The 14833-nt window shown below is 46.9% G+C and overlaps 1 protein-coding gene across 2 annotated transcripts in view; it reads left to right on the forward strand.

Annotated features, from left to right (window-relative positions):
* LOC308433109 (aldehyde oxidase 2) overlaps nt 1-14833 on the forward strand; it is an 84494-nt gene that overhangs the window by 52131 nt on the left and 17530 nt on the right. For both annotated transcript variants that reach the window (XM_080933013.1, XM_080933012.1), the window contains 7 exons: nt 1930-2025; nt 3162-3290; nt 5716-5790; nt 6501-6553; nt 7428-7542; nt 11496-11561; nt 11663-11851. In XM_080933013.1, the coding sequence (XP_080789139.1) occupies nt 1930-2025; nt 3162-3290; nt 5716-5790; nt 6501-6553; nt 7428-7542; nt 11496-11561; nt 11663-11851 (723 nt within the window). The remainder of the gene's footprint in view (nt 1-1929; nt 2026-3161; nt 3291-5715; nt 5791-6500; nt 6554-7427; nt 7543-11495; nt 11562-11662; nt 11852-14833) is intronic.

Consider the following 14833-nt stretch of genomic DNA (forward strand, 5'->3'; position numbering starts at 1 on the left):
TTTTAGTCTCCATCTGAAAGGCCTCCAGCTTCCCCACAGAGCTGTAAATTGATGTGCGCTGGAACCACTTGGCCTGGTCTGGCCAGTGTCATTCCAGGTCAGCTGCTGACACAGCTGGAACACCCCCTCACAAAGTGAGTGGCCACAGGCTAGAGAAATAAATCCTGTGATCACACCACACACTTCCCAACTCCCCAACCCCTCCAAGCCATCCAGGAGCCTCCAGGCATCTCCAGACTGGGAGGGAAAATACCACCTTTTCATGCACCTAATTTAACAAAATCTACATAGTGTCTGTGCCCAACCTGCTCAGAGTGCTCTCTAGGACACGGTCACACAAGGCCTGCCTTGGCTGAGGAGTTTCTGAGCAGAGCTTGCGATGCCCCTGGGTACCCTTGTGGTAGATACAGCAAACTATCACAGGTGTGCGTGTGCGTATGTGTGCATGTGTGTGTGTGTTCGCGCGTGTGTGTGTGTGTGTGTGTGTGTGTGTGTGTGTGTGCGTGTGTCTTTCAGTTCTATAGGCTGGAAGTTCAAGTATCAGCAGAACCACTCTATCTCTAAGGCCTCCAGGCTCTTCCAGGCTCTTCTGGCTCCAGTCCCTTCTTGGCTTATAGCAATATAACTCCGCTGGCTGCTTCCAGCCTCATGAGCCATTATCCCTGGCCTTATCCCCAGAGTCTTCTAAGGACACCCAGTTGTTGGATCTGGTGCCCACTTCTACTAGTCTGCTCATCTTAAATAACTGTATCGGCAAAAAAAAAAAAAAAAAAAAAAAAAAAACTATTTCTAACTCGGGATATATTCCGAGGCTCCGAGTGCACTGGGAGGAATGAGCCTCTGCTGCACCCAGAATCGAAAGAGGAAGGATGGGGGAAGTGATGGGGTGTTCCCAGATCAGGTCAGATGCTGCAGGGTCTAAACGCTGGACAGATGGAGACCAGGGAACCATCCAGGAACTGAACACAGCAGAGGAGTCGCTGTGGGATTGGACCCGGGACAAGGCAAGAAGAGGCAGTAACGTAGTGGGGGGAGGGGATGAGAGCAGACCCAAAAGGACAGCTGTGACAAGGAGCAGGGCTTTCAGCAACAGGTAAAAAGGGAGTCACCTTGCTCAGCTCTGTCCCTTGGCATTGTCATGTCAGGGGACCCTGAGCTTCACAAGGGGAGTTGGATCTGATTGTCCAGCTCTCACAGAACCCATTTTCCTCGGCTTTTAAGCCATCTGAGATTCTGCCCAAGGACTGGATTTCAGCCTGTGTCCCCGCCATCTTAGGCCTGATGCAGCTTGCTCGCTTGTGTGTCTAGAGGGAGGTCGGGAAAACCCTCCGTTCAGTGGCTTCACTAGCGGTCCTCAGCTCACTTGACTTTCAGGTAGCGGAGACCAGGTGGGCGTGACCAGTGGGCGTGACCAGTGGGCGTGGCCGGACATGATTTTAACCCTAGCACTTGGGGGGCTGCGGCAGGCAAAATTCTGTGAGTTCAAGACCAGCCTGAAGGAGTTCTAAGCCAGCTACAGTTACATAGTAGGACCCTGTTGGTTTGTTTTCCTAAAAATCCAGATTGCTAAGTAGGGAAATTCTTTACAACTGGCTTTTGATAGAGTAGAAGTAAGTTCAAGGCCCTATGGAGACCCTCACATCTCTGACTTCTCTACTCCAGAGAGGGGGTGTTTTACTACCTCGTTTCTCTTCCTAAATTTTTAGAAATTATTTTATGCGTACAAGAGTTCTGCCTGCATGTACCATGTGCATGCATTGGCCATTAAAACCAAAAGGGACTGGAGTTACAGTTGTGAGCCGCCATGTGGGTGCTGGGAATTGAACCCGGGTCCTCTGGAAGATCAGCCAGTGCTCTTAACCCTAAGCCATCTCCCCGGCCCCTCTGTCATTTCCTACACTCACTGACGTGCTCCTGGATGTCCTGCAGGCAGCAGCACTCCTTCATATCTACACCGATGGCTCCGTGCTGGTAGCACATGGGGGGAATGAGCTGGGACAAGGCATTCACACCAAGATGCTACAGGTAAAAAATTAAATCCGTCTCCCCCGCATCCTTGACATGGCTGGAACGTGGGACGTCTTTTAAGGTAAACGATGGCAGAGACCTTGACTAGCGGAAAAGCTTCTTGCGTATAAACTAACAAACACTGTGACAGAAATCCCATGCGTACACAAATGCTCCTGGAACTTGGCCAGGGGTGGAGGTGGAAGAGATTATTAGTAAAGCCACCACTCAGGAGCTGACAGAACACTGTGACCAAGGCTCCAGACACCACACATGCTAATAAGGACTTAGAACCAACGAGTCATTGACTATCAGTATGCTGTAACTAACACCTCCCTCCCTTCTCCTCTCTCTCTCTCTCTCTCTCTCTCTCTGTGCACAAACTAGGCAAGTGCTTTAACACTGAGACATAACACCAGCTTTTTTTCATTAAAAAAAAAAAAGTTCACATAATTTAATCCTGGCACTCCGGCAGATTTCTGAATTCGAGTCCAACCCTGTCTACAGAGTGAGTTCCAAGACAGGCAAGGACTACAATATTGAAGCCCTGGTCTTTTGGTCTCAGCGGACCAAAAAAGAAGACCAGGGTGGGGGGGAGGACAAAAAAAGAAAATAAAAAAAGAAAAAGAAAAACCAACATTTGTGTTTGTGCCTCCTCATGCATGCACATTCCGGTAGCATATGACATGTGTGGAGGTCAGAGGACACTCTAGGAGAGTTAGTTTTCTCCTTTCACTACTCTCTCTCTCTCTCTCTCTCTCTCTCTCTCTCTCTCTCTCTCACACACACACACACACACACACACACACAGAGAGAGAGAGAGAGAGAGAGAGAGAGAGAGAGAGAGGAAAGGAGGAAGAAAGAAACCACACAATAGCTGACAAGATGGCTCAGTGGGTCAAGGGTGCTTGCACCAAGTCTAACCACTGGAGTTCAAGGCCCAGGGCCCACATGGAGAAAGAAAAGAACTGACTCCTGCAAGTTGTCCTCTGATCTCCACGTGGATGCTTTGACACATCCATACACAGTCATAAGAACTAAATTAAAACGTAATAAAAATTTGTTTTTTAAAATAATTAACTCTCCCATGTAACCCAATGGCTTAAGTTTTCTTAGACTTCTTTATTGGATGTGAACTATGTCCCTTCTCACAGGTGGCCAGCCGTGAATTGAAAATACCCATGTCTTACCTGCACATCTGCGAAACAAGCACAGCAACTGTGCCCAATACAATCGCAACAGCCGCGTCCGTTGGAGCGGATGTCAACGGCAGAGCTGTGCAGGTGACAACCCCCATCTCTTTCCCTGGTGAACTTTACCACGCCCCGGCACACAGGCCCTGTGGTTGACTTCAGGGAAGTGACCCATCCTGAATAAGTTACTTTTCTATTCCCATGCAAAGCACCGTGGCCAGGGTAACTTATAGAAAAAAGGGTTTGTTTTGGGCTCATGATGCCAGAGAGATGAGAGTCCATCACTGTCGTGGTAAAGACACACGGCAGCAGGCAGGCATGGCAACTGGAGCAGGAGTGGAGAGCTCATGTCTTGGACCACAGGCAGGAAGCAGAGAGCGAACTGTCAATGGTGGGAGTTTGAACTCGCAAAGCCCACCCTCAGTGGCATTCTTCCTAAGCCTCCCCAAACAGTACCAACTGGGGGCCAAGTACTCAGAGACTATGGGAGATATTCAAACCACCACAGTTACTAAATAAAAGGTTGGACAACCAATATATTGGGAGAATATATGAATTAGAGAAAAGCAATAAATACTTAGAATGGTTCAGACACAAGAGTCCCATATCTGAGTTCAGAGGGAGTGTTCAGATGGTGGCTTCATCCGTGTGTGGCTTTCAATGCAGCTCTAAGCGCCATCCTTTCTGAAAGAAAAAGATGACAGGGCACCAATGAAAGGAAAAGTCACTGAAAGGAAAAGTCACGGGGCACCAATGTTGTGAAAAGATGACATCCCGGGTTTTGGCACCAATGTTAGGGGAAGGATGAAGAGCGTGGGGGGCATATGGCCCATGGAGAGGCGGCGAGGCCTGGGGGCAAGGGAGATGCCTCTGGGGGGGGGGGGCATGTTGGGAATCTCTTCCCCCTGAGGGACCAGCCACACAATGGTATAGTACAGAATAGAGTTTATTCAGGTCATGAGGGAGTTAAGAGGGTGGTAGAGGCAGAGAGAGGAGTAGAGGAATAGAGAAGAGACCAGCCATGAGCACGTGGAGGGAGAGTGAGGAAGGGAAAGGGAAGAGGAGGGGTAGAGGTGGGAGAGCAAGAGAGCCAGGAGGCAAGAGAGAGAGGAGGGGGCAAGCAGCCCCTTTTATAGTGTCAGGTCACTGGGGCAGAGCATACCTGGCTACTGCCAGGTAATTGAGGGGTGGGGTTTACAGAATCCCAACACTTTCAACTGCGTGAAGTTGTGCGTTGAGGAAGACTTCAGGCCAGACCTGGGAGTGATGGGAGTCGTTTGCACTCCTGGCCCATTAGTGAGTTAGTCTCCAGTTGTACCTGCAGACTTTACAGACTTTACAGGAAAGCTGGTGAATGCAGAAGACAGGGAAGAAGCCCAGCTCCTGTGAAAGAGGGAGACCTCTTTTGGGTGAATAGGAACTCTGTTTCTGGGAGACATCTCAGAAGCTTTAAGACCCAACAGTGTAGAAACTTGTTCCCCTGGCTTGGTGAGTCCCTTCAGGCTGACTGAGCCCAGCCCAGCCCAGCAGACATGCTAATTACAGAGTGGCCACCAGTGCCCCCACCAGAACACCTAGAGCCACCTTCTCTAGCAACTGTTTTAATTAGCATACAAAGTAATGGGTTTCTTCTTAATTTAACTGATTTGGGAGTACTTATTTTTTAGCTAGATTTGCTCATTTTTTTTATTATTTTAGTTTACTACTATTTTTTTATGTTTATGGGTGTTTTGCCTGCAGTCACTGTGGAGTTTCCAGCTTAACTAAGAGTTAGAGCATGTAGTCTGAGGATCAGAAACTGTGGGTTATAGTTCTGGTTTTGTTTATTTAATTTGGTTTGGTTTGTTGGGACTGCCCTGGAACTCGTTCTGTAGACAAGGCTGGTCTCAGAAATCCACCTGCCTCTGCCTCCCGAGTGCTGGTATTAAGGTGTGCACCACCACTGCCTGGCTTAGTTTTGTTTCAGTATTTTTTTTTGTTCTTTGTGGTTTTTTTTAAGATTTACTTTTTATTTTATGTGCATGAAGTTTTTGCCTGCATATATGTCTTAAAATTAACTTGCTTACTTTCTCACTCCAAACCCAAAGCCGAGGCCTTTGAAGACTGGCTTCAAGAGAGACAGATGAACAGAGGGAGGGTGGGCAGAGCTGAGTGTTTTAGACCCCAGAGGACAGTGGCCTGTCATTGTAACAAGCACACATTTGAATGAAAATGCAATGTGTATTCTATTTATTTTAATAACTGGAAAGCACTAAGTAAAGGTCGAAGACATAGTTAAAGGAAAGAGGGAAGTAAAACCTGGGCATTCAGTGAGAGGATCCGAGAGCAGAGATTTGGGCTGTTTTCGTGGGAAGTGAAGCAAACTGTGGGAAGCCTGTCCCACAGTGGATGCTAACCTCAAGGGCCCGGCAATGTGTTATCTTCTGTTCCCAAAATATAGGAAAACAGGAGCACTTGCTAACCTGTGGTCGCCGAAGATCCTTTGCCACAAGGCTTTCTTGTCTGTTTCTTCTAGAATGCCTGTCAGATCCTTCTCAAACGTCTTGAGCCCATCATTAAGAAAAACCCAGAAGGGACGTGGAGAGACTGGGTAAGTTTTGTGTGAGACTGGAGCCGAGCTCCTCAGTTGCCACAGCAGCGGGCAGCACCCACTTAAGACAGCTTTGGAAAGTTCTCTGGGCTGGATCTCTGCTAGGGTTGAGAGGGCTACTCCAGGATGAGTTCCAGGTCCGTGCAGAGAGCACACACAGGGAAGGGGAGTCACTGGGGAGAGGAAGGGTGTGTGCGGGACATCCAGAAGCCTCCCACTCAGCTTGTGAAGGAAAGAGGAGGGAAGAGCCACACAAAACACTGATGCCTTGAGTGGGAAGAGAATTGGAGACATAGTGAAAGAAATGACTTCACAGATATTATTAACACTTAAAAATGAACCCCAAATATACCTTTTCTTTCCTTTCTTAGCTTTTTTTTTTTTTATTTTTTAAGACAGGGTTTCTCGTGTTAGCCCTGGCTGTCCTGAAACTCACTCTACAGACCAGGCTGGCCTTGAACTCACAGAGATGCACCTGTTCTGCCTCCTAAGAACTAGGATTAAAGGCATAGGCCACCACTGCCCATTTAAAAAGATTAAAATATATTTATTTTGCTTGTGTGTAAGTGTTTCCCCTGCTATGATGAGCAATGTCAAGCAAGGCTTCTGTACCAGGGATCGGGGATCAATTTTTATATATAAAATGTCCTCATTTCCGTCTAGTAAGCAGCATATCTATCTAGCCTCTCTTAAATATGCCTACTCCACAGATAGAAGCAGCATTTGAACAAAGAATCAGCCTTTCAGCCACTGGATACTTCAGGTAAAACTCAAAAAATAGCTTAGCTTAGGTAAGAAAATATGAGGTGATCCGGTTGCTTTGGGCCTCGGTCCTTAATGATAACTAAGATGGTATTATATAATTCTGGGAGTCTATTCTAGGCCCCAAATTGTGTAAATTCACAAAAGCTTCTAAGAGGTACAGTTAAAGAAATATTAAACCATTAACAACTCAAACAGGATTAAAGACACTCTGGTTTATCTGCTATTGTTTATATTTATGTGTTCCTTTATTGGGGGCCGGGGATTGAACCTGGGACCTTGTACACCGTAGACAAGCGCTCTGGCACTTACCTACACCCTCAGCCCTTACAGCTCCTTATAGAGTAGTGAATAGATATCTTCACCTGAACATATTCCCTTCCTTTATTATAAAACCTTTCTCCTCTGAAGCAGGTTTTGAGGCATGGGGCAAAAATCACTTGTCTTCATATATGCAGTGTTGATTGACAGGGTGGGGGGAGCACCCCAATAAATTCATGTTCATTAAATACAGAAAGCAAAGAGAGGTGACTATCACACTCAAGAAGGATACGGCCCTGCTGTTACAGTTCAGCCAAATGAACCACCAACTACACAGGCATGCCCACAAGGAAACATTCACTCTCTTTAGCACAGTGGCACATACATAACCACAGAGGTGAATAGCAGTTCACTCTCTTTAGCACAGTGGCGCGTACATAACCACAGAGGTGAATAGCAAGGAACAGCTTGAATGAGCTTTAAAACAACAACAACCTAGTTGGAATGCACATCAGGCTGCTGAAATGCTATTGTAAAATTGTGGTAATTTTTTAAATGCACAGATGTTGCGTTTTCTGTGCCAACCCCCCATCTAAAGGACTTTATTCCCTCAGGGGCTACAAGGCCTTCATGGACTGGGAGAAGGGAGAGGGAGACCCGTTCCCATACTATGTCTACGGCGCAGCTTGCTCTGAGGTTGAAGTGGACTGTCTGACAGGCGCTCACAAGGTAAACTGTTGGATCAGCCACCCACTGGCACCGCCAGAAAGTGGCCCGCCCTGCGTCATTATGTAATTATGTAGTATGCAGAAGAGCAGATCATTCTTCCCATTCCAGGGGGATTTCAAGAAATCCCGTCTTCACATAAAATAATCACAAAATAGCAGGCGAAAGGGAATGGCTGTGACCGGCTGAATGTAATTAACGTGCTAAAGTTATTACTTCATTTCAGACCGCAAAGTCACTTCCCAAAGTTTTACCCTGAAGCAGATTTTATCCCTCAAGGAGGAAGAGGTTGTGCAGGTGACGTCATTTAGCTCAGCTGATGTTCATCATCCATTGCCTCTATTCCAGGGGCAGCAGGGGTGACCAGGTACAGACTGGGGCAGAGTGGGGCCGTTGAGAAGTCACCTACCGAAGGCAGAGAGCATACCCAGGTGGAGGCAGCAGCTTGCACCATAAGTGATGAGCCCGTGGGTTGTGCTCTATTCTGGAGACAATGAGAACAGAAATATCCGCTAGAATAAAATACAACCAAAGTATAGTAAGTTGTTTCATTAGGAAAATTGCAATGGCTGTAACATATCAAAATACTTCTATTTCCTTATTGTTACTTCTCTTACACACACACACACACACACACACACACACACACACACACATATTAGACAGGGTCTCAGGTAGCTCAAACTTGTAGTCAAAAATAACTGACCTTCTGATCTTCCTGCTTCCGTCTCTCAAATGCTCAGCTTGTAAGCATGTGTAGCCCCGTCCAGTGTGTGCAGGTGATGGGGATCACACCCACAGCTTCCTGCATGCTAGACATGCACTCTACCAACCAAGCCACACCCCCAGCCCGTCAATAAGATTGTTTAAAGACACAGTGAATGAAGAATGTCTGGAGAGAAACGCCCTCATATTTAATTTAGGTTTCTCTTTCGGACACATTAATATTATATCAAAACATTTTTACATTTGTTTTTCCTGGGGGTGGGGCATGCCATATGTCACATGTGGAGGTCAGAGGACAACTTGTAAGAGAAGACTCACTCCTTCCACCTTATGGGCCCCAGGGATCAAACACCTTTACTTGCTGAGGCATCTTGCCTCTCTCTCTCTCTCTCTCTCTCTCTCTCTCTCTTGCCTCTCCCTCCCTTTCTCCCCCCCCCCCCTTTTAAGAGGGAAAACTTACGTAATCACAGACTGCTCTTGTCTTATTTTAGACTGTTTTCTGGTGTTTTTCACACTGAGACAGCCATAGATAAGGGTATTTGTGCAGCAGCCTTGAGGATGTCAACCCGGGGCCTGCCGCAGGCTCCCCTCAATGACCACAGGCCAGCGCCTCTGCTTTCCCAAGGCTCCATTTTAATGGGAAGCCGGTTTGGGCAATCGCCTAGTCATAAAACTGACAAGTGTGTTGCCGATTTGAGCAAATAAAAACATAGGTTGGCTGATTAAACTTGAACTTCAAGTAAACAACAAATACGTTTCTAGCATAAATAGGTCCCACACAAGTCTAGGGACATACTTATTTTATCTGCCAACTCTATCTGAGGGCTTTAAAGTAAATCCCTAAAGAAACAAACACAGGAATCTTCCAGAATTCACAGTGTTAAAATCTGGTCTTTTCTGCACCTTCCAGTTTACATGTGTATGTAAAGGTTCAGAAATGTCAGTATAATGTTGATCCCTGAAAATGGTTTATTCAGAGACACAAAATGGCTGGCCGACTATGGCCAGCTCTGTGAGGCACTGTTGTCTGGGATGTCCAGCCGGTAAGCAGAGGTTTCCATTGACGGTGTTGTCATCTCTTCTCCTGTGCAACACACCATAGCACAGACCACGCCAAGTATCAAAGTGAATGTATGCTAGGGAGGGCCGAGGTGACTCCAGCCTCCTTCCCAGGCTGAGGAAGAAGGCTGATTCTACGGCCTGAGAGACCAGGGTTTGAGTCAGAAGAGAACTGCTAACTGGGACATGGTGGGAAACACCTGTAATCCCAGCATTTGAGCAGCTGAGGCTGGAGGACCACAAGTTCAATGCCAGTCTGGGCTACACCGCAAGACTCCATTCCAAAAGTTATGAAGAGGAGGGCTGGGTATGTAGTCCAGTTGATGAAATATTTTCCAGTCATGAAGGAAGCTGTGGGTTGCATGTTGGTCTCCAGAACTGCATAGAACTGAGTGTGGTGCTCTGTGGCTTTAAGCCCAGTCCTTAAAGGTGCAAGGCAGAGGATTTGTGAGGGCCATTTACAGCTAGGCTCTGGGCCAGCCTGAGTTACATGAGAACCTGTTGCAAGGAAGGAGGAGAAATAAAGGAAAGGCCAGAGGGAGGGAGGGAGAAAGAGAGGGAACGAGGGAGAGAGGGAAAGAGGGAGAGAGGGAGAAAGAGAGGGAACGAGGGAGAGAGGGAAAGAGGGAGAGAGGGAGAGACTTCCAATCCAAAGACTAGAAAGGAGGAGCCCAGTTATTAAGTCTGAACAGGAAAAGATGTTCTCAGAATAAATACTGATGAATGGCTGACAAAGGAAGTCCAGAGGTCCTGAAATAACCCAGAGACACTTAGGAGCTTCCTGAGGCTCCCAGGAACCACATGGTTTTTCTCTCTCTCTCTCTCTCTCACACACACACACACACATACACACACACACAGACACACACACACAGACACACACACACAGACACACACACAGACACAGACACACACACAGACACACACACACAGACATACACACACACAGACACACATACACAGACACACACACACACACACAGACACACACACAGACACACACACACACACAGACACACACACACACACAGACACACACACACACACAGAGACACACACACACACACACACAGACACACACACACACACACAGAGACACACACACACACAGACACACACACAGACACACACACACACACAGACACACACACACACACAGACACACACACACAGAGACACACACACACAGACACACACACACACACAGACACACACAGACACAGACACACACAGACACACACACACAGACACACACAGACACACACACACAGACACACACAGACACACACACAGACACACACACACACACAGACACACACACAGACACACACACACACACACACAGACACACACACACACACACAGAGACACACACACACACAGACACACACACACAGACACACACACAAGGGGGGGGGGGCAGGATCATCTGGATCATTTCCACAAAGTCTGAGGATTGGAGTTGGCCTCAACACTTACCCCTAACCCCTTCCAAAATCTTGCAAGCCTGTAAACTTATACATGTCCTGGATGATTCTCTCAGTAAAATGGCAACAAAGCCACCTTGTAACATGCTCATGAATTCCACTCAAGCCATGAAGCCAGGCTGAGAATCGGGCAGACAGGCAGGCTGTTATTTACCAGATGATTCACACACACCAGTATGCCTGGACTTTGGAGTCAATACAATAAATGCTGAAGATCTTCCAGGTTGTTGCCAGGCCTGGCACTCTATGGGAAGTTTGTCAGATATCTTCCCAGATCTAACACTGGTAAGATTCAGGCAGTGGTTCTAGGACAACAAGAAACTCTTTGCAATTCATTTCTTTATGGAGGGGATTGAAGGGAAGGGAACGGGTACACCCAGTATACATGTGGAGGTTAGACCACTTCTGTAATTCAGGTCCAACATACTGGTTTAGGGTTTAAACTCAAGGTCACCAGCTGTGGCAGCGATTGCCTTTGTTCTGAACTAACCTGAAAATAAATTTTACTTATTTATTTACTCGTGTGTGTGTGTGTGTGTGTGTGTGTCTATGATACTGGGGAACAAGCCTAGAGCCTTGTGTACACTAGAAAAACACTCTAACACTGAGCTATATCTTCCACATCTTAAAGTAGTATTTTATTTCAAGTTCTTATAAAAAAAGTAATTTTTTTATCTGTCTCAGAAAATTAGAACCGACATAGTCATGGATGCGTGTTGCAGTCTGAATCCGGCCATCGATGTTGGGCAGGTAGGTGCCGGCCCAGCTGAGTGGAAGCCCCTTCCTAAGAAGTGGTTGCAGGGTAGATAAGGACCCATGTTACCACGAGGCTTAAACTTGTCTCCCTGCAGATCGAAGGTGCCTTTATTCAAGGAATGGGCCTGTATACCACGGAGGAGCTGCACTACTCTCCAGAGGGTGTCCTGTACTCTCGGAGCCCAGAGAGGTACAAAATCCCAACCGTCACTGATGTCCCCGAGCAGTTTAATGTGTCCTTGCTGCCATCATCTCAGACCCCGCTCACCATCTACTCGTCAAAGGTGAGCACATAAACCAGCCCATCCACACAGCAGTAGCCCAGGGAGCGTGGCCAGAGAAAGCCACCAGACAAAACAAAAACTGATACTCCTGGTTATTTGGACCAGGCCCCTTGGAGACCACCCACCTAGGAAAACCCGGGGTCCAGGAGAGAGAACTCCCTCCTGGGAGCAATCCTGGGCACTGGTTTCATTAATATCTTCTTTCCCTGAAAATTATAGAAAAGCTTGGACTTCATAGGAGAATAATACTTTTATTTAAAAACTATGTAAGCCTTTTTCTTTTTCGTTTTTGCTTTTTGTTGGGGGGGTACTTTTTGGTTTTTGAGACAGTGTTTCTCTGTGTAGCCCTAGCTGTCTCAGAACTTGCTCTGTAGACCAGGCTGGCCTCAAACTCACAGAGATGCACCAGCTTCTGCCTCCGAGTGCTGGAAGCAAGGCTTGCACCACACCCGCCTGGCTGTCTGTTTTGTTTTTCAGTCTTTTGAGATGGATCTTACAGAGACCAGAATGACTTTAGACTCAAACTCCTAATCCTCCAGCCTCTGCCTCTCAAGGGCTGGGATAAGTGTGTGCCACCATGCCCAGCTCTCATCTAAGAACTGAGGAATGGCCGTAGCTCTGTCAGTACGGTGCTTGTCTTAAAAGCACAAGGTTATGAACTTGATCCCTAAATTCTCATACAATCCTAGGTGTTAAGATACTCATGTAACCCCGGCACTGGGGAGGTTGAGACAGGAGGATCTCTGGGGCTCTCTGGCCGGCTGGTCTAGCCTAACAGGTGAGCTCAAGACCAGGGAGAGACTCTACCTCAGGAGAAATAGAAAGCATTTTAAAGGATATAATTTGAGGATGTTCTCTGGCCACCACACCCATACACACCTGTGCACATGCACCCACACACATACACACATACACATAAAAAGGGGTGGGTGAAGGAGGAAGGCAGTATTGAGCTGGGTGTGGTAGCTCAAACTAATAACCCCAGCAGAGGGTAAACTAAAACCTGCTTGAGCTATAGAGAGAGTCCGAGAAAGTAGCCTGAACTACTCATGTCTCAAAACAACAAACAAAGCCAAGAGAACAAATGAGATTGAAGACATGATACCACTGAAACCACAGACATCAGTGGGCTGAAGGCCTGGGTGCCTACCCCAGCCCACCATCCTCCGATGCTCTTAGGTAAATTGCCCACCTCGGAGGGACTCCTCAGCTAAACCCAGAAATGAATCTAGAACAGCTGGTACCAACTGTAGTGAGAATGTCTTACCCTCAACCAAGACAGACAGACAGGCAGACAGGTAGGCAGGCAGAAAGGCAGGAATAAAGCAGGAAGAAGGCAGGAAGGTAGGCGTTTGCTTCCACGCACAAATGCAAGCGCGAGCGCATGCAAGAACACACACACACACACACACACACACACACACACACACACACACACACATACACATACACACAGAGAAAATTGACAACATCTTCTAGATGCATTTTAGGCTGAAAGAATTTAAATGGTTTTACAGACAGGGGTGTAGCTAAATTTGCAAGACAGCTCCCACTATAAAGAATTGTGTGACTTCAAATGTCAGTAGTGTCAGGAAGCAAAGACACTAGCCTACCATTAATAACTAAAGGGAAGGAACAGCAAATTAAAATAAAGGTCAACTTTGTTTGCCTTGCTTTATGCAGATCAAGACAAACCTCACTAAGATAGAAACCTCACTAAGGTGTGAGGTATAAAGTCTTCCTTAAAAATCTTTGGGGAAACTTCTAGTTAGGAGTTGTTCCATCTCAAACCCTGGACAAATGACTAACATTTTAACATACCAAGTAGTTGTCCCAGCATCCCTCAGTCCCTGCCGGTTAAAAGATATAGCTGGTATACCTACCCATACCTTAAACTTCTCCAGCCGAGGCTGGGCTGTCTTTCCTATATAATACGGTCATTGGGTTACCAGCCCCTTTTGGTCTAACCACTACCCCCATGGCCTGTTTGTCTCCTGGCGCTCCCCTCTCCCTTCTCGCATGGCCTGGCTCAGGGTCATGTTCACTCTGGACTCTCCCAGACGTCCCTGCTTCTGCCTTTGCTCCCCCTTTTCTCTACAAAAAAACCTTCTCCTAGGAAATCACGTCTTTCTTTTTTCTTTCTTACTTTTCTTTTCACTCAGGAATAAATTAATTTTCTTTCTGAAACATGAAAAGTATGTCTGCAGGAGCTTCATCATTTTCAAACTGAATTCCCCTAGGTTAGCCTAGGTATCACCTCTGGACTTGGGTTGGTGAGGCCATCACAGATTCAAAGGAAGGGGCACCAACAGGGCCTTCAGACTCTTACTGGAATAGAAGCCATGTGGTGGGGGGCAGGCCAGAGGCAGCCCAGAGCCTACAGAAAACAGCTTCAGATCAAGAATGCCCGGACAGGGCATACGGCATGGTAGGTATCCCAGTAATCCCAACACTCACTAGGTAGAGGTAGAAGGATCATAAATTAATGCCAGCCTAGGCTATAAAGCAAGATCTCTCTGGAAAACACACAAGGACCAAGAAGGACATGGTAATGAGAGAGTGCCCATGGTCCTACTCAGGAGGTAAAAGCAGGAAGACATTTGGATATTCAAAGCCAGGCTGGTTGACTCCATAGTGCATTTCATAGTCTGGGTTCCACAGTAAGACCTTGTCTCAGAAACCAAAATGAAAACAAAGATTGGGGGTAAAGGTCATTGAGAGAATGATTGCTTAGTGTGCACACAGGCCCTGGTTCCATCACCACTGCCACCACAAACAAAACAAGAGCCACAAATACAAAAACTCTTCTGAAAACGGGGAAAGATCTGGTTATTTTTGGTGCGTTCATAGAAGATAACAATTAGCCAGAACCAAAGAACAGATGCCCCTCAGATAGACCGGAGAGGGGGTGTCTGTCTCTCCACAGTCCCCTTTCTCCTCTTCACCTGCCCACACCTCACTCACATTCCCTGCCCGTTATCT

This window comes from Micromys minutus, assembly GCF_963924665.1.
Source record: "Micromys minutus genome assembly, chromosome: 19".
NCBI lineage: Eukaryota > Metazoa > Chordata > Mammalia > Rodentia > Muridae > Micromys > Micromys minutus.